This window comes from Phoenix dactylifera, chromosome 4 (genome assembly GCF_009389715.1).
Source record: "Phoenix dactylifera cultivar Barhee BC4 chromosome 4, palm_55x_up_171113_PBpolish2nd_filt_p, whole genome shotgun sequence".
Taxonomy (NCBI): domain Eukaryota; kingdom Viridiplantae; phylum Streptophyta; class Magnoliopsida; order Arecales; family Arecaceae; genus Phoenix; species Phoenix dactylifera.
In genome coordinates this window covers 16,846,959-16,865,362 of record NC_052395.1, presented here as the reverse complement: position 1 = coordinate 16,865,362, position 18,404 = coordinate 16,846,959, and the positions used below count along the sequence as shown (strand labels likewise).

At 37.4% G+C, this 18,404-nt stretch overlaps 1 protein-coding gene and 1 pseudogene across 15 annotated transcripts in view; one reads left to right on the top strand and one right to left on the bottom strand.

The window, feature by feature from the left end:
* LOC103697642 (pentatricopeptide repeat-containing protein At1g71060, mitochondrial) overlaps positions 1-18,404 on the bottom strand; it is a 98,531-nt gene that overhangs the window by 19,917 nt on the left and 60,210 nt on the right. Inside the window, exons 1-4 of one of the 15 annotated variants that reach the window (XM_039125714.1) lie at positions 14,841-15,071; positions 14,333-14,725; positions 9,412-9,476; positions 6,008-8,691 (exon numbers count right to left, since the gene is read on the bottom strand). In XM_039125714.1, the coding sequence (XP_038981642.1) occupies positions 6,661-8,367 (1,707 nt within the window). In that variant the 5' untranslated portion in view covers positions 8,368-8,691; positions 9,412-9,476; positions 14,333-14,725; positions 14,841-15,071 and the 3' untranslated portion in view covers positions 6,008-6,660. Of the gene's footprint in view, positions 1-2,302; positions 2,595-4,913; positions 5,689-5,785; positions 8,970-9,411; positions 9,477-9,617; positions 11,660-14,332; positions 14,726-14,840; positions 15,072-18,404 lie in introns of those variants that run through there. The other 14 variants (XR_005511567.1, XM_039125717.1, XM_039125711.1 and 11 more) reach the window with 14 other exon arrangements.
* Positions 16,123-18,404, top strand: part of LOC103721097 — a 38,100-nt pseudogene continuing 35,818 nt past the window's right edge.

The window sequence follows — 18,404 nt, the reverse complement described above, 5'->3', positions numbered from 1 at the left end:
TAGGACTAACAGTTTAACACAACTGCGAAGAAAGTTTTGCATCACAAGGACTTACGATAAGTAGGAATCCTGAGAATGAAAATTCCTAGATTCCAAAATGGTTCTTTTCAACTTGAATTGCAGTCAAGTCATGCATATGATGAAGCATATAATTCAAGAATCATAGATCCATACCAAATTCTCAAATCATGAAGAGCAGGAAGTTTTCATGGCCTACTATGACTGATGCTATACTCTTAACAGAAACCATGCTTCAGTAACAATCTTAATTCTATCTGCAACAACCAAAATTTCCCAAAGAAAAAAAAAAAATTGAAACTGCTTTGTTTTGCAGACAATAACTCCCAACTTCGATCTCTTTTATAGAAAACAAATAGAATATTGAGGATAAATGACTGATACAAGAAAAAAAATCAACCCAGTAATTCATAATGCAAGTTGAGTCCAGAACTTTCACTACATTTTTATATATCTTTCTTTTTCAATGGCACAAGATTCCCAATTCTTCCTTTTAAGTTTGATTGGAGTTGGATATTTCCCAAATTTGCAAGTTATTGACAAATTGTATAGGCACAAAGTTATTAAGCCTTGATTTTAAAATGGGACAGGAGAGAACAAATTTTTGGATGAGCTTGGCATGGAGGAGGTTCAACTGAGAAGATGGCATGGTCAAGAATCAAAAGATGAGCCAAGGGGACACAATTGAGCAAGTGCAAAAAATTGTGGAGCAGCAACGGACTCGCTCCTCTGAATATAAAAGAAATTATCAATAAGCTTGAAGGAAATCCAGCACTAAACTAGCAGTCCCTCTTCAATAACAATCAAACAACATGAATTCACGCTAAATTAACGCACATTTCAGATAACAATTGATTATAGTGTTGACTATATGTTAATTAACCAAAAATAAAAAAAGAAATCTTCCATTTTCTTTCTATGCTTCATCTCTTCCCAAGTTCATGGTAATTTTGGAGGGTTGTGGCCTAGTTGCATCAAATCAAACTATGACAAATAATGCATAACAGACTAGTGCCTGGTCACCAATTGGCCATATAGTTTCCATTGTAGGCCTATATTTACCTTCTCAAGTGTCTGGCACCCATTACTACAAAGCTATAAGCTGATCCTAGACTAATAGTTATCCATAAAATCTAGTCAATCCTTCAAGGGAACCATCTCAACTTAGAGGCATGCTCCATAGCCAAGACCATATTTGATTGACGATAGGCTTGGATGACAATGATGACGATGATCGATCATTGTTTCAAATCTTGAGACAACTACCTCACAAGGAAATCTTAGATTACAAATATTTGCAATTTATCTCTTAGCAAGTGAAGCTAATAAAACATATTATGATTGCAAAATGGTCTGCTGTGGCCTCTGGTTTGAAAAATTGTGATATAAGTGCAATGCAATAAAGGCCACTGATGGAAAAGAACCAAGAGAAAGAGAATAAGGCAAAGAGGCATAAGTATTGTTGCCCAACAGAATTAGGATCTGAATTAAAATTTAACCCATATTAAAAATACTCCAAGATCTTGCCTCCAAAACTATGCAAACGGGACTGATTGAATTAGATGGATTCCACTGAACCATCCAATACACCCGGAATTGCTGAGTCAAAAGTAATAAGGCTCAGAAATGCTCATGTTACCAAGCAGTTCTTGCTACAAAATAATACGTCCACTAACAAGACACATTAATGCATTAGTTTGCAACAAGGCTTATGTATTGTATACTATTGCATATAAAAAATTTCTTTAACCCCGTTTTAGCTAGAAAAAACCACGCACCACATCTCGGGCCCCTTACTCGTTATCGTCCAATAAGCATACTACATAGAGATAATCAGCAATATTTCCCTCTTAGACCAAGCTAGTCACTTGGACTGATACGTTCAAAGCTCACGCAATATGGAGTTTGGAAACCTGGGAGCTCCTTCCCCTGAATGATATCGAAAATGAAAGAATCGGTGCCCAAAATGATAGAGACTTTCTTTCCTTCCTTAGCCTGCAAAAGACCTCCTTCTTTGCCAGGGATAACATTTCAGCAAACAATTCATCGACATCTAACATATGCTGATTTCGAGTTTGTGATGCCAAGAAGAATATGAAACAGGCATCCATGAATAGGCAGTCCCCAGAATAAATTTTCCAACTATAACGAAGGTGAAGATGGCCCTAAGCCTATACCATCGAACATTAAATTAAGAGAGAATCATTCAAATAGAACAAGCATACTGGATGGAAGATTTTCTTTTTTCTTTAAAAAAAAAGAAGAAAGAATTGTTTCGACTTACTTTGGCGATGGCCGACGGAAAAGGAGGAGAGGAGAAGGGGGAAGAGTTACGGGATGGCGGGGGGGGGGGGGGGGGGGGGGGGGCGAATTTGCCCAGCAATTGTACGGTGCTTCGCTTCTCCTGCCGTGCCGACCAAGGGCTTGGGCGCTTGGGGTTCTTCTATTCGGGACGGACCGAGTGGCGTCACCCCCGGTGATAGCGATGCAAAAAGAAAAGCAGCTTGGATGGCGAGGGCGGGATAGAAGACCGACTCGATCGAGCCTGAGGTACCGAGCCCGGGAGATGGCTCCGGCTAGGTTGGCCTTGTCGCCTGCTCTGGTTTTTGCTGTTAGACGGCGCGGGAGATGCACGTGGGAAAACGGGTGCTTGTAGTATCCACGTGTGGCGGGAACTCATCGGATCGTATTGGCTGAGCGCAACTCATTTAGGGCCGGGATTAGATGGATTTTCTACCGGTTTGATGGATTCGGCTCCCACGCAAACTGTGCGAGAAAAAAAATAAAATAATATATATATATATATATATATACATATTCTTTTAAATATCAAATTTTATATAAATATTTTTTAATATTAATATATATATATATTTAAAGTATTTATTTTGCTATTTTATTTTTTATCCTTATTTTTCATATATATTCATCCCATCTAATATCATTAAAAAATTAATAATTTTAAATTAAAATAATTAAATTATTTTTAATGGATAAATATAAAAAATATTTCATGATAAAAAATAAAAAACTAATTTCAAAATTTTATTTTATTTTTAATTAAAAATAAATATGATTTCTTTTAATGATGTTAGAAAAAATGATATTTGTTAAAAAAATATTTTATAAAAATATAAAGATAAATATAAATTTTAAAAATATTTATATATATTTGAGTTTTTAGAAGAATGTTTATGAAAAAAACCCGAAATAAAAAGATCGGTTTTTTTAATTTAACTAAACGATAGTGACTCATCCGGTTCCACCTCCCATCTCGTCGAACCTCCACTCTCGGAGGCCCTCCGCGAGCGGAGAATAGAAACCGTCGCGACCGCCTTCGCCTCCCGCTTCTAAGCTCTCCTCCTTTCTCTTCTTCTCTTGTGGCCTCCTCTTCTCCTCTGATTCCCTATGGCAAGAGGCGGCGCTGCCGTCTCCAGCCGCCACCCGACTCAGGAGAAAAGCGTACCAGTCAGTCAGAGCCCCCGCGTGGACGGGACGCAGGAGAATGCTGTCGGAGGGGTGGGCTCTGTCGGGTACAATGGCCGCGGCTTCTGGGATGCCGAGGTTCGAGGAGCTCGACACCATTAACATGCTTCTCCGCTAGAGGATCGTCTTCTTGGGCTCCCAGGTTCTCACAAACACCCATTTTTATCTCCTTTTCTGGCTTAATTTGTTGAATTTTCTATTTAAATCGCGCATTGCTTTGAAGTGGTTTCATATGTATTCATTGAAATAAGTTCATGAAATATGGTCATTTGATGCTAGCATGGCATTTCTTTCTCGTAATTAAGAAATTTGTTGAATGGATGAATGAAGAGTGGATCATCCATTAAGCAGTTTGTGTTATAATAATAGAAAAATCAAAATTGGAATCTTTGTTAAATAGATGCGATCGATCAAATCAGTCAATACTTTACTAATAGCGACTGTTTGGTCCCGATTACCAAAAATCAGGTGCTCCCCTTTTTGGATTGGATTGGAGAAAAGGGCCTAACATGTTAAAATGCCTAAAAAGAGGGGGAGGAGGAATTTACTTGCAAAGGCTGTAGGGGGATACTAGAACAAAACTTGACAACATAGTAGGATTGATTGGAAATCTATGAACAGCAATAAGATTCCCTAAGGATATGAAGCCAGGAAATAAGGAGGATACTTGTGGATGCTAGCTTTGTAGGGTATATGTTGAGATGTCGTGTGGTAGCCTGGAACAAGTTTTTCTATGTTATAAGAATTATGATATCGGTTATAAGGACGCTACCATGTGCATGTATGAACATGTTTCAGGATTGGCATGTTGATTTGATGCACTGCAACCTGCAAAGGATGGAGAAACCAATCGGCATAAGAGCCAATTTGGGATGTCTATGGGAGACAATTTGTAACAAAGGAGCACATATGAAGGTCCGAGAAGTGGAGGAAAACTTAAAGGAAGCGGTGAAAATATTTAATGACAAATTTTGAGTTGGAACAGATGGTATTAAGTAGGAATTGATAGAAGAATAGTTCATGATCGGATTTAATGAAAATCTTAGGATGAAATTGTGCTTAAGTTACATCTAGCTCCAGACTGTATAATGATAAGCATACTACCGGTGAAACTTCTGCTTATTCAAAATGCTTGTTATCAAGTTTTCTATGTGAATATGGACAGTGGGTGTTATGCTATATTTTGCTGATATATTGTAGAGTAATTGATACTTTTCGTTTTTGGCAATTTTGATTCATTTTTAACGAAATCGGACTGGTTTATGACAAGATATAAGCCATGTGTAGATTTTTTTTCTTTTTTTCTGTTGAGAAAGCAAAGAACATATGAGGTCTGACAGACCACTACACATTCATGGTAGAAAGCAAAAAGGTGCAAAATAAACATAACAGAACCCAGGGAACAAGAGGAACAAGAAATCATGAGAAGCCAGAATCCCTATAGCAAAACAAATGACACACAAACAGCACCAGAAACGGCCTTACAAACTCCTGGAAAAAGTCGCAACTATTAAACAGACTAAAACACAACCAGAGAGTTTTTAAAGTACTAACAACAGCAGAATAAGCATCTAAACGGCATAAGCAAGAGGTTTTCTCAAAGTACCCAGGACATCAAGAGGGGGCAGTCGCAGCTCCAATGCAAACATCCAAAAAAGCCTTCACCACAATAAGAACCCGATACATACAAAATAGCTCGGTTCAACAATAACTACCAACCTTGTCATGAAAACCTTCGCCAATTAAGAAGCGGCATCTTCAGGTGATTTAAACTGAACACCAGCCACACTCCTAAACTTCATAAAGAACATAGCACTTGAGCCGCCTCTTGGAACCTCAGCTGAAAACACGCTCTGCAGGAACTTTTAGGTGAAGAGGAACCCAACAACAGCAACTTCCAAGTCATTTCCCCTGCAGCAACCTATTTTGGAAACACTACAATCAAGTCATTCTACTGATTTCTTCCCAGCTTCTCCACTATCAGGTGCTGCATGGGTAGCCTTTCTTATTTTTTCTGTAATACCAACTCAATGAAAGACCATATTAGTGAAACCATTTCTTCATCTGTATTAGAGCCAGTTTGGAAAATCCAGCAGCATTGGGCTAGATTTGCTGTTAGATCATGGATTACACGATCTATTTAGGTAAGGCCCATATCAACCCGATATCTGTCCAGGTCAAATCCTGCGGGAGAAAAAAAAAAGACCTCCATATGTCTCTTTTTTTCATCATGCAATCTGACAAGCCAATATATGGGATACAGGCCAAGCCTAGGACAGACCTTTAAAAAAAAAAAGGCCCGGGCAGGCCTAACAGTGGCAATTCCCCTAGGAAATCCAGCCTAAATGCCTAATTCTGCTGGATTTCCCAAACAGGCCCTGAGCTGTTCAGAATTTCTATTGGCAGCTTTTCCATATTAAAGATGGAGTAACCAACAACAAGCATGGTATCTCTCAAAACAAAGTACTAACAATCGAAAGAATGCTAATGATACGAAAAAAAATTGGGCCAAAATTTATGCGACATTTTGCATTCTATGGGCAACTAAACACAACTTTATCTGCTTCAGAAATGAAGCAACTATAATTACTTCAGACAGAAATTTTGTCTATTGACAGAAATAGCTAAGACATTGACAATACAAACAAATTTATGTTCAGAATATATGTAACACAAAAAGAGAACCTTAGATGAGAAAACACTCTACATGAGATTATATGGCTGTGGTACTTCCATGAACAGTGCTCCCCAAAAAAGCAGAAAGTCAATACAGAGTTCCCATTAATAAGCAATTCAGATCCAAGCGGAATCATTGATGCCCTAAAAATGAAGAGAGTTTACAGATACCCTAAACCTATGCAGCTTTTACTGACTCTCCCTGGTAATGATGTACCTTGTTAAGCTGCCTGAGACAGTATAATGGCTATAAAAAGAAAAAAATCCAGTAGCTTCAGAAACTTCTTGATATACTCATGCTGTTCCATATATTTCGCAAATATTGGTAACAATACTGAACAAATTGTGATGTTTTCATCCACCTGGGAAGCACGGCTTCGCCTTTTTTTCTAGGCAGCCAAATATGCTTGACGAATAACATTTGGAAGGATAACATGTCAAACTGTGAAAAAACTTGTGCAGTACTATTAACCATTATCCTTAACCTTGTAGTGGGGTCTTCCTTAGTTTCTCCAGCTTCAGACCCATATCAATGGCCAAATCCTTCCTTCCACCATCAAGAAGAGTTTCTTTTAATTTACTATACAACTGGCCTGAAGGTCTAATCCCCTTATCCAGCATCTCTTGGAAGTATTTGCAAGCATCATCCAGCTTGTTTTCATAGCATAGTCCATTGATCAATGCTGAGAACATGTGCATACAAGGAAGAACTCCCCTCTCGGTCATCTGCTTCCATACTTTCAAAGCCATATCTACTCTTTCCTCGGTACAGAACATGCTAACCATCATAGTATATGTATTAAGCAGGGGCTCACAACCGGCCTCCCTGCCCATCCTCTGGAAAACCTGATAGGCATCTTCTATCTTGCCAGCTTTTATAAGATGATGCAGAATTATGTCATAAGTACGGGTGTTCGGACCAATCCCGCATCTCTTCATTTCATCCACCATTCTAAAAGCATCCTCAAATCGCATAACCCAACAGTAAGAACCCACTACAGCATTATAAGTGGGTATTTCAGGGGCGAAACCACTAGCTTTAGATAGCTCAAAGTACTTCAAAGCTTCACTCAATCTTTTCTCGGAACCCAAGCCATTGATTAGAGTACAATATATGTGAGGACTTGGCTTGCAATTCTTTGCCTCCATCTCATGGAAGATCTTTATGGCCTCATCGCATCTTCTAGACCTGCAGAAAGAATTTATAAGTATCCCATAGGTTACAACATCCGGTTTGAAGCCTTCATCGATCATTTCTTGATAAACTGCCTTCAACCTCTTCAAGTCCAGTTCGTGCCCCCAACCTTCCAAAAGAATGGTGTAGGTCTTCAGGTCAGGACTGAATCTTCTCCTCCTCTTCATGTCATTGAAGATCTCCTGGGCCTTCTTAACATGCTTGGATTTGCTCATAATATCAATCAACCAGTTATAGTCTGATAATTCCGGACTCAAGCCATACACACCCATCTTCTCAAAAGTTTCAGTGGCTTCTCTGATCTTCCTAGCTCTGGCATACCTCCGAGTGATCAATGCGAAGGTATCTTTGGTCAACAGACCCCTCTGCCTCATAGACTCCACCAAGCTCCAGATTAATCTAAACTGTTTGATCTTGCCAAGTGCTTCGATTAGATGATGGAAGCTCTCAGTGCTGTACTTGAAACCTTGCTGCTTCTCGGCCCAACGAAAGAACACAAGTGCAAGCATCCCTGCATTGCTTAGCTTCTTAAGGATTTCTGCCACAAGGACGGGTGAAACTGATACTCCGGCTTCATCTAGGGAAGATGGTATGCTATAATTGGAATGGTTGGAGAAAATCTTACAAATCTTTTCAGCATCCTTGGAGATTTGCCTGCTATCTGAAGTTGGGGTTTCCTCGGCAGATGCAGGCTCAACAAAAAATTGGGTTTTTGACAAATTGTGAATGGATTTCTGAAAAACAAAAAGAAAGCTCATTCCACGAAACTCAAATTGACTGCCATTGTGTTGGCGCATTTGCTTGCTGATAGGCATCGAACTCTCATTTGAAATTCCATCATATAATCTGGGAAAAGGATTGATAGAGTTAACAAAAACAGCAGGGTTATGAGGAATCTTGCGCCAAGAAACGAACTTTGTGAATTTATCAGAGGAATTAACAGCATTTCTTGCCGTCTTTTTTAGGGGATGGAGATGACAGAGAAGACCCATCTCTAATCCAAATGCACACAATCAAATAAGAGCATAAAAGGAACCACTCTACGCATCACGATCCCCTTTTCATCGGAAATTCCAGTTCTTTTATATCGATTCTGGAGCAGTAGCAATGACAGAGTGACCCGCCACTATAAATTTCTCAGTCCAGTGGAAACTAGTGAAAAAGATTCTTCGATCAAAAGTTGTTTCTTTTTCTACCGTTTTAGGCGATCCACTGAACAAATTGAGGAGAATCTAATTCAATTCCGATAAGGCAAAGCCAGGATCAAACCTCAAAAAAAGTTTTTTTTTGAATCGAAAAACCAGATGAGTCCATTCCTGAGATGAAAATGAAAAAGTTAGCCACTAGCTGAAAGTAATGTACAGCAGCCAATGTGAGAAACAACTGTCGCAAACTAACAGTTAAATCTGAGAAGTAAGCAAATAAGCAAACAAAGTGTTCCAAGCAGGCAACAAAAGAAGGTTGAGTTGGAACCACGTATTTGTTTTGGGAATTTCTCACTTGAGTCACATGCAGTGCTGATGCATGACTGTATCAGTTTAAGATGAATTGGTAACCAATGAAAAACTGGATCCAAAAGATAAATCACCACACCCTATTGAAATTAAATCATCAATTAGAATCAGCAATACAGTAGAAACTGACATGCAACTCCAACAATTATAACATTCTACTCAGATAATGCGCAAGCAAATGAAAGCTACAGATTTCGGTGGTTTGAATAAGATAATTGCATCGCATTTCCAAATCCAATTGCTTACAAGAAAACTGATTAAACTATTACTGTGGTGCTTTCTTTTACTTATAACCACCATATATTTGAGGAAAGAACATTGAAATCTCGTCTTTTGCAAGCTAAGCAAAAGATTGGACAGAAAATTTCAGTTCAGTATGCCCCCAACTCCACAACTATAATTTCATACGAAGTAAACAAGTACAAGCATCTTCTCCCAAAATCTTTGAAAAATTCCGAAAATTGCAAGCTACTGGATAATCAATTTTCCAACAAACAGTATAAGAGACATAGAATAGCTGACCTTGTCTCCAGCTTAGAAGATGAAAATAAAGGGTGGACAATCCAAAGCTCCGTATAATGCAATGACTGTTCAAAAAAATATATATATAAGAACATCGAAACAGATGCTGATTATTTTAAAAAAAAAACTACTTAAAACCCATGAAAAAAAGGGGGCTTTCTGAAATGGGGTTGAAGAATTCAGAACTTCCACAACCAAAATCGAACCTTTCAGAGAAGAATCATAGGAAGCGACGTTAATCTTCGATTTAAGGATTAAAAACAGAAAACTTGATACCCCGAGATTCAATTGGTCCCTAAAGTGAAGAAAATGATCCAAAAAATCAGGAAAAAAATGATATCTGGATCAAAATGGAGAGAAGAAGATAGAGAACGGATTTTTCCGATCTCCTAGGGTTCTTAGTCACCGGCGGATTGATGGAGAGTAGATAAGGGTTAGGCTTGGGCGGATTCCGACTCCCAGCGAGGAGGAGAGGGGCAAGAACGGAACGTACTCCTACGCGAGATTCCGTATAGAATTCGCGTGGGTGCACTGGCTTCGACCTAGATCCTATCCGGACTTGCGCGTAAATAGTTACATGCGATCTCCTAGATCTGCTGTTCATTTTACCTAGAATTGCGGGGGCCAGCCTGTGAAATGGTCATGATCAATGGCTGATTTTTTTTTTTTTGGATTTTTTTCTTCCCACTCGAACTCCTGTACAACTTCAGAATCATGGAAGGCTCTCTTAACTTCTCTCGCTCTCAACAGACTTAAGAAAGTAGAGGATTAGTCATGAACCAGTATAGCTAATGCATAATATACTTATTCTAGGAATATTTGGATTAGATGCAACACATGCAACTTAGCAGAAATTGGCAGCCAATTGATCACTGTATCCTATCATAAAATGGGGAATTTCATGCATCATATGCACTTTTAGTTCGAGTCTCGCAAACACAACTTGGATGATAACATGATATAGTTAACTTGGTTATATCCATACCTTATTTGAAATTTATATGGCATTCTAGTTTATTACTATAGGCAAATTTTGTCAATCTTCTATCTATATCAATCCTCGAGTCCCTCTCTTTTATTAGACGAATAACCGACATAGCCTAAATTTTGGCAAAGACATTTGTGTGGGTGTTTTCATCCATTATACTAGGAATGGATCATACTCAGTCAATGGCACCATTGTCTATTGTATTGAATGGAGTGATAATTTCGATACACAAAATAATGATTGGATGTAGAAAAAAAAAATATATATGCCTCTTTTGGAACTATTTAAATATAATATATTTTTCAATTAGATAAAACTTAGATACGATTCTCGCCAAAGGTATTCAAAGATCTCCAATTTGGATCAGAGATTACAAATCAAGATATTGAAGAAGTGATAAGGTAGAAAATATGGAAGAAAGATAGTCGAACTGCAAGCTCGCATGTATTTTGCTCCTCATAATGGAAAATGTGCACAAAATTGAGAAAAATGAAAAAAAAAAAGATTAGATGAGGATGTGAGCATGTCGGTCTATGAGATTCTTATGTGATCGAATATGTAAAAGGCTACCTGTATCTCTTGTCTAAGGATAGGCTACCTGTATCTCTTGTCTAAGGATACTCTGCTTGGAAAAATATTAGAATTACTAGTAAATTTTAAACATATATTAAGAGAAAAATGTAAAATTTAAGTTGATTGTGTATGGAAACTAAGCCTTGCCTTGCCCCTGTTTCTAATCTAGTATATTTTAGGTTGATCATGCTTGATTCATCCTACCAAATTGAGCCCAATCTAAGATGACTTGGTTGACTAGACATAGCCCTATGCTCATTAAAAAAAACATAGACAGAGAACTTTTTTTCTTTTGGATAATTCAACCCATGGGTGAACAACTTGCCCTACGATTACTAAGTTTAGTTTCAACAAATTGGCTCCATAGTCCTCAATGTCATCTCTGATGCATAATCATAGCCATAGCTTGAAACCTTGAAGCACTAGCCATAGCTTGAAACCTTCAATATCGCACTAGCCATAGCTTGAAACCTTGAAGCACTTCGACATAATCGGATATTATGATCTTTTTTTCAAAAAGGCAATATAAATTACAAGGATCTAAAACTACACGGTTAGTCATTGACCACTGGCCATTGCCTCGAGAGAGATATTACAACTATTTTCTTATGAGAGATGGTCTGTTCTAGTGCACCAATTTCCATAAAAAAAAAATGAAGAGAGTTTACAGAAACTCCTTCAGATACCCTAAACCTATGCAACCTACTCTTACCAGAGCAACTTTTACTGACTCTCCCTGGTAATGATATGTACCAGGGAAGATGGTTGTAAATGAGGAAATTGGCTTTGAGCTTTAGGAAAGGATGGATTAGATGGATTAACAGGGAAGAAGCTTCCAGAGCTGTTAGAATGTCCATCATGATGCATGTTCACATAAGGTGGAGGAAGATAAGAAACAGAAGGATTCATTGAAGCAGAACCTAAAGATGTATTTGGCAGTGGATCAATTCCAGGAGGCAATGGCTGTCCATGAAAGTTAGCCATGAGTTCTCAGCAAGAAAACTAATGCTAATTAGATGGTCAGCCACACATAGGACCTGAAAGATATTAATTTAAGAAAAAAACAAAGAAACTTGGTGGAATTCTTTAAAATAGTCCACGTAAGATCCTTGATCTGCCAACAGTCTATGGCTCTATGCTAAAGGTGCAGCCTGAAACACATTAACAAGCATAATACCAACATTAGTAGAAGAACAATTTAAATTTAGAGGGATTAAGATGAAATGACAGAAACTTCTAAAAGAAAATGATGAACAGCTAAATTGCATCTTTGGAGAATTCAACTATTTGAGAACGTGTAACATGGCACTAGCAACCAATATATAATATATTAAAACTAATTTAACAATATATATATATGTCCGAGTGCATGCACACCAACCAACCAATCTGTTTCCAATAATGGCTCAATTAGATGTATTTGAAACACTATCAGCCTTAATTTAGTTTCCAGAAAACAGAAAATCTCTATTTAATAAACAGAAATTAGACATATCACTTGTTACAGCTTAATCCTCTTAACCATAACTGCATTTTGGGTTCATTCCATGACTGACATATATTTTCAGTGCGTATAGGACTAACAGTTTAACACAACTGCGAAGAAAGTTTTGCATCACAAGGACTTACGATAAGTAGGAATCCTGAGAATGAAAATTCCTAGATTCCAAAATAGTTCTTTTCAACTTGAATTGCAGTCAAGTCATGCATATGATGAAGCATATAATTCAAGAATCATAGATCCATATCAAATTCTCAAATCATGAAGAGCAGGAAGTTTTCATGGCCTACTATGACTGATGCTATACTCTTAACAGAAACCATGCTTCAGTAACAATCTTAATTCTATCTGTAACAACCAAAATTTCCCAAAGGAAAAAAAAACTGAAACTGCTTTGTTTTGCAGACAATAACTCCCAACTTCGATCTCTTTTATAGAAAACAAATAGAATATTAAGGATAAATGACTGATACAAGAAAAAAAATCAACCCAGTAATTCATAATGCAAGTTGAGTCCAGAACTTTCACTACATTTTTATATATCTTTCTTTTTCAATGGCACAAGATTCCCAATTCTTCCTTTTAAGTTTGATTGGAGTTGGATATTTCCCAAATTTGCAAGTTATTGACAAATTGTATAGGCACAAAGTTATTAAGCCTTGATTTTAAAATGGGAAAGGAGAGAACAAATTTTTGGATGAGCTTGGCATGGAGGAGGTTCAACTGAGAAGATGGCATGGTCAAGAATCAAAAGATGAACCAAGGGGACACAATTGACCAAGTGCAAAAAATTGTGGAGCAGCAACGGACTCGCTCCTCTGAATATAAAAGAAATTATCAATAAGCTTGAAGGAAATCCAGCACTAAACTAGCAGTCCCTCTTCAATAACAATCAAACAACATGAATTCATGCTAAATTAACGCACATTTCAGATAACAATTGATTATAGTGTTGACTATATGTTAATTAATCAAAAATAAAAAAGAAATCTTCCATTTTCTTTCTATGCTTCATCTCTTCCCAAGTTCACGGTAATTTTGGAGGGTTGTGGCCTAGTTGCATCAAATCAAACTATGACAAATAATGCATAACAGACTAGTGCCTGGTCACCAATTGGCCATATAGTTTCCATTGTAGGCCTATATTTACCTTCTCAAGTGTCTGGCACCCATTACTACAAAGCTATAAGCTGATCCTAGACTAATAGTTATCCATAAAATCTAGTCAATCCTTCAAGGGAACCATCTCAACTTAGAGGCATGCTCCATAGCCAAGACCATATTTGATTGACGATAGGCTTGGATGACAATGATGACGATGATCGATCATTGTTTCAAATCTTGAGACAACTACCTCACAAGGAAATCTTAGATTACAAATATTTGCAATTTATCTCTTAGCAAGTGAAGCTAATAAAACATATTATGATTGCAAAATGGTCTGCTGTGGCCTCTGGTTTGAAAAATTGTGATATAAGTGCAATGCAATAAAGGCCACTGATGGAAAAGGACCAAGAGAAAGAGAATAAGGCAAAGAGGCATAAGTATTGTTGCCCAACAGAATTAGGATCTGAATTAAAATTTAACCGAAATACTCTAAGATCTTGCCTCCAAAACTATGCAAACGGGACTGATTGAATTAGATGGATTCCACTGAACCATCCAATACACCCGGAATTGCTGAGTCAAAAGTAATAAGGCTCAGAAATGCTCATGTTACCAAGCAGTTCTTGCTACAAACAATACGTCCACTAACAAGACACATTAATGCATTAGTTTAAAACAAAACTTATGTATTGTATACTATTGCATATAAAAAATTTCTTTAACCCCTGTTTTAGCTAGAAAATACCACGCACCACACCTCGGGCCCCTTACTCGTTATCGTCCAATAAGCATACTACATAGAGATAACCAGCAATATTTCCCTCTTAGACCAAGCTAGTCACTTGGACTGATACGTTCAAAGCTCACGCAATATGGAGTTTGGAAACCTGGGAGCTCCTTCCCCTGAATGATATCGAAAATGAAAGAATCGGTGCCCAAAATGATAGAGACTTTCTTTCCTTCCTTAGCCCGCAAAAGACCTCCTTCTTTGCCAGGGATAACATTTCAGCAAACAATTCATCGACATATAACATATGCTGATTTCGAGTTTGTGATGCCCAGAAGAATATGAAACAGGCATCCATGAATAGGCAGTCCCCAGAATAAATTTTCCAACTATAACGAAGGTGAAGATGGCCCTAAGCCTATACCATCGAACATTAAATTAAAGAGAGAATTATTCAAATAGAACAAGCATACTGGATGGAAGATTTTCTTTTTTCTTAAAAAAAAGAAGAAGAAAGAATTGTTTCGACTTACTTTGGCGATGGCCGACGGAAAAGGAGGAGAGGAGAAAGGGGAAGAGTTACGGGATGGGAGGGGGGTTTTGCTTCGCTTCTCTTGCCGTGCCGACCAAGGGCTTGGGCGCTTGGGGTTCTTCTTTTCGGGACGGACCGAGTGGCGTCACCCCCGGTGATAGCGATGCAAAAAGAAAAAGCAGCTTGGATGGCGAGGGCGGAATGGAAGACCGACTCGATCGAGCCCGAGGTACCGAGCCCGGGAAATGGCTCCGGCTAGGCTGGCCTTTTCGCCTGCTCTGGTTTTTGCTGTTAGACGGCGCGAGAGATGCACGTGGGAAAACGGGTGCTTGTAGTATCCACGTGTGGCGGGATCTCATCGGACCGTATTGGCTGAGCGCAACTCATTTAGGGCCGGGATTAGATGGATTTTCTACCGGTTTGATGGATTCGGCTCCCACGCAAACCGTGCGAGAAAAAAATAAAATAATATATATATATATATATATACATACATATATATATATATATATATATATATATATATATATATATATATATATATATATATATATACATACATATTCTTTTAAATATCAAAATTATATAAATATTTTTTAATATTAATATATATATATATTTATAAAGTATTTATTTTGCTATTTTATTTTTTATCCTTATTTTTCATATATATTCATCCCATCTAATATCATTAAAAAATTAATAATTTTAAATTAAAATAATTAAATTATTTTTAATGGATAAATATAAAAAATATTTCATGATAAAAAATAAAAAACTAATTTCAAAATTTTATTTTATTTTTAATTAAAAATAAATTTGATTTCTTTTAATGATGTTAGAAAAAATGAAATTTGTTAAAAAAATATTTTATAAAAATATAAAGATAAATATAAATTTTAAAAATATTTATATATATTTGAATTTTTAGAAGAATGTTTATGAAAAAAAACCCGAAATAAAAAGATCGGGTTTTTTTATTTAACTAAACGATAGTGACTCATCCGGTCCCACCTCTCACCTCCTCGAACCCCCACTCTCGGAGGCCCTCGGCGAGCGGAGAATGGAAACCGTCGCGACCGCCTTCGCCTCCATCTTTCCTTCTTTCTCTTCTTCTCTTGTGCCCTCCTCTTCTCCTTCGATTCCCTATGGCAAGAGGCGGCAGCGCCGCCTGACTCAGGAAAAAAGCGCACCAGTCAGTTAGAGCCACCGCATTGACGGGACGTAGGAGGACGCTGTCGGAGGGGTGGGCTTTATCGGGTACGGTGGCCGGGGTTTCTGGGATGCCGAGGTTCGAGGAGCTCGACACTACTAACATGCTTCTCCGCCAGAGGATCGTCTTCTTGGGCTCCAAGGCTCACAAACACCCATTTTTATCTCATATTCTGGCTTCATTTGTTGAATTTTCTATTTAAACCGCGCATTGCTTTGAAGTGGTTTCATATGTATTCATTGAAATAAGTTCATGAAATATGGTCATTTGATGGTAGCATGGCATTTCTTTCTCGTAATTAAGAAATTTGTTGAATGGATGAATGAAGAGTGGATCATCCATTAAGCAGTTTGTGTTATAATAATAGAAAAATCAAAATTGGAATCTTTGTTAAATAGATGCGATCGATCAAATCAGTCAATACTTCACTAATAGCGACTGTTTGGTCCCGATTACCAAAAATCAGGTGCTTCCCCTTTTGGATTGGATTGGAGAAAAGGGCCTAACATGTTAAAATGCCTAAAAAGAGGGGGAGGAGGAATTGACTTGCAAAGGCTGTAGGGGGATACTAGAACAAAACTTGACAACATAGTAGGATTGATTGGAAATCTATGAACAGCAATAAGATTCCCTAAGGATATGAAGCCAGGAAATAAGGAGGATACTTGTGGATGCTAGCTTTGTAGGGTTTATGTTGAGACGTCGTGTGGTAGCCTGGAACAAGTTTTTCTATGTTATAAGAATTATGATATCGGTTATAAGGACGCTACCATGTGCATGTATGAACATGTTTCAGGATTGGCATGTTGATTTGATGCACTGCAACCTGCAAAGGATGGAGAAACCAATCGGACATAAGAGCCAATTTGGGATGTCTATGGGAGACAATTCGTAACAAATGGAGCACATATGAAGGTCCGAGAAGTGGAGGAAAACTTAAAGGAAGCGGTGAAAATATTTAATGACAAATTTTGAGTTGGAACAGATGGTATTAAGTAGGAATTGATAGAAGAATGGTTCATGATCGGAATTAATGAAAATCTTAGGATAGAAATTGTGCTTAAGTTACATCTAGCTCCAGACTGTATAATGATAAGCATAATACCGGTGAAACTTCTGCTTATTCAAAATGCTTGTTATCAAGTTTTCTATATGAATATGGACAGTGGTTTATGACAAGATATTCATCTTTTATGACAAGATATTTTGCTGATATATTGTAGAGTAATTGATACTTTTCGTTTTTGATAATTTTGATTCATTTTTAATGTAATTGGACTGGTTTATGACAAGATATTCATCTTTTACTTAATTTAACTTATGAAAGTTTTAATTTTCTTGTTGTTTATTGATTTTCTCTTATTTTTTGCTTTTTTTAATGATGGGTAGGTGGATGGCATGACTGCTGATTTGATCATCAGCCAGCTCTTATTTCTAGATGCAGAAGACCAAAAGAAGGACATCAAGTTGTTCATTAATTCACCGGGTGGCTTCGTGACTGCTGGTACACCTATACATGTCCTTGATAATTTAATGTTCTTCCACAGTTTTTTTAGAATTTGCCTTCTACTTTGTTTCCTATAATTGACAATGTGTATGCATCAACTTAATTTCTGTGCATGGGTGAAAGGACTTTCTGAGTGAAAAGGATAAGGGCTCCTGCTTGTCCTTTCATTGGAATGCCTAATTGGTTTAAACCAGTTGCATTAATTTAATATATTTGGCTGACAGTGATAGTATTTTTGCATGGGACTGGAAGGTAATAAATCTCCTCTTAGAATTGCGACATAGTAGTAGTTCTTTTTTTTTTTTTAAGTGTGTTCTCACTCCCAATGTTAGGCTTGTTGGTTGTCAAAGTTGACTATGTCGTACATAAACTCAGAAATTTCCCCATGAAATTCCCTGCTCCATGCTTTTATAGAAAAGAAATTTGCGTTAATTAATTTGTTACTTGTGAAGGTCCTAATAAAGCAAAACTGCAGTTTGAGTTGTGATGAAAATTTCCCCCTCGTTGCAACTGCTTATTTTTGCAGGAATGTGTAGAGAGCCATGCTTATATACTGTTCATATATAAATCATTGTACTCTGTAACCGAACTTCAACTTCTAGGCATCGCACATGTTAACGGCATGCCGTCTTTTATGTGATGCCATGATTTGTACTTACTCAAATTTATGGGCTATGTTGCTTGATTTGGTTTTGTTCTTCCTTTGTCCTACTTTCCTGGTCTGAAACTCTAAATAAGATACGGAAACTGGTTATTGAGCATGCCATGTGAAGTTGTTTACATAGATGGAAAGAGGATTTCTAAACAGAATGAGGAAGTTGTTCAGCTAAAGATCCTGGTGGTTT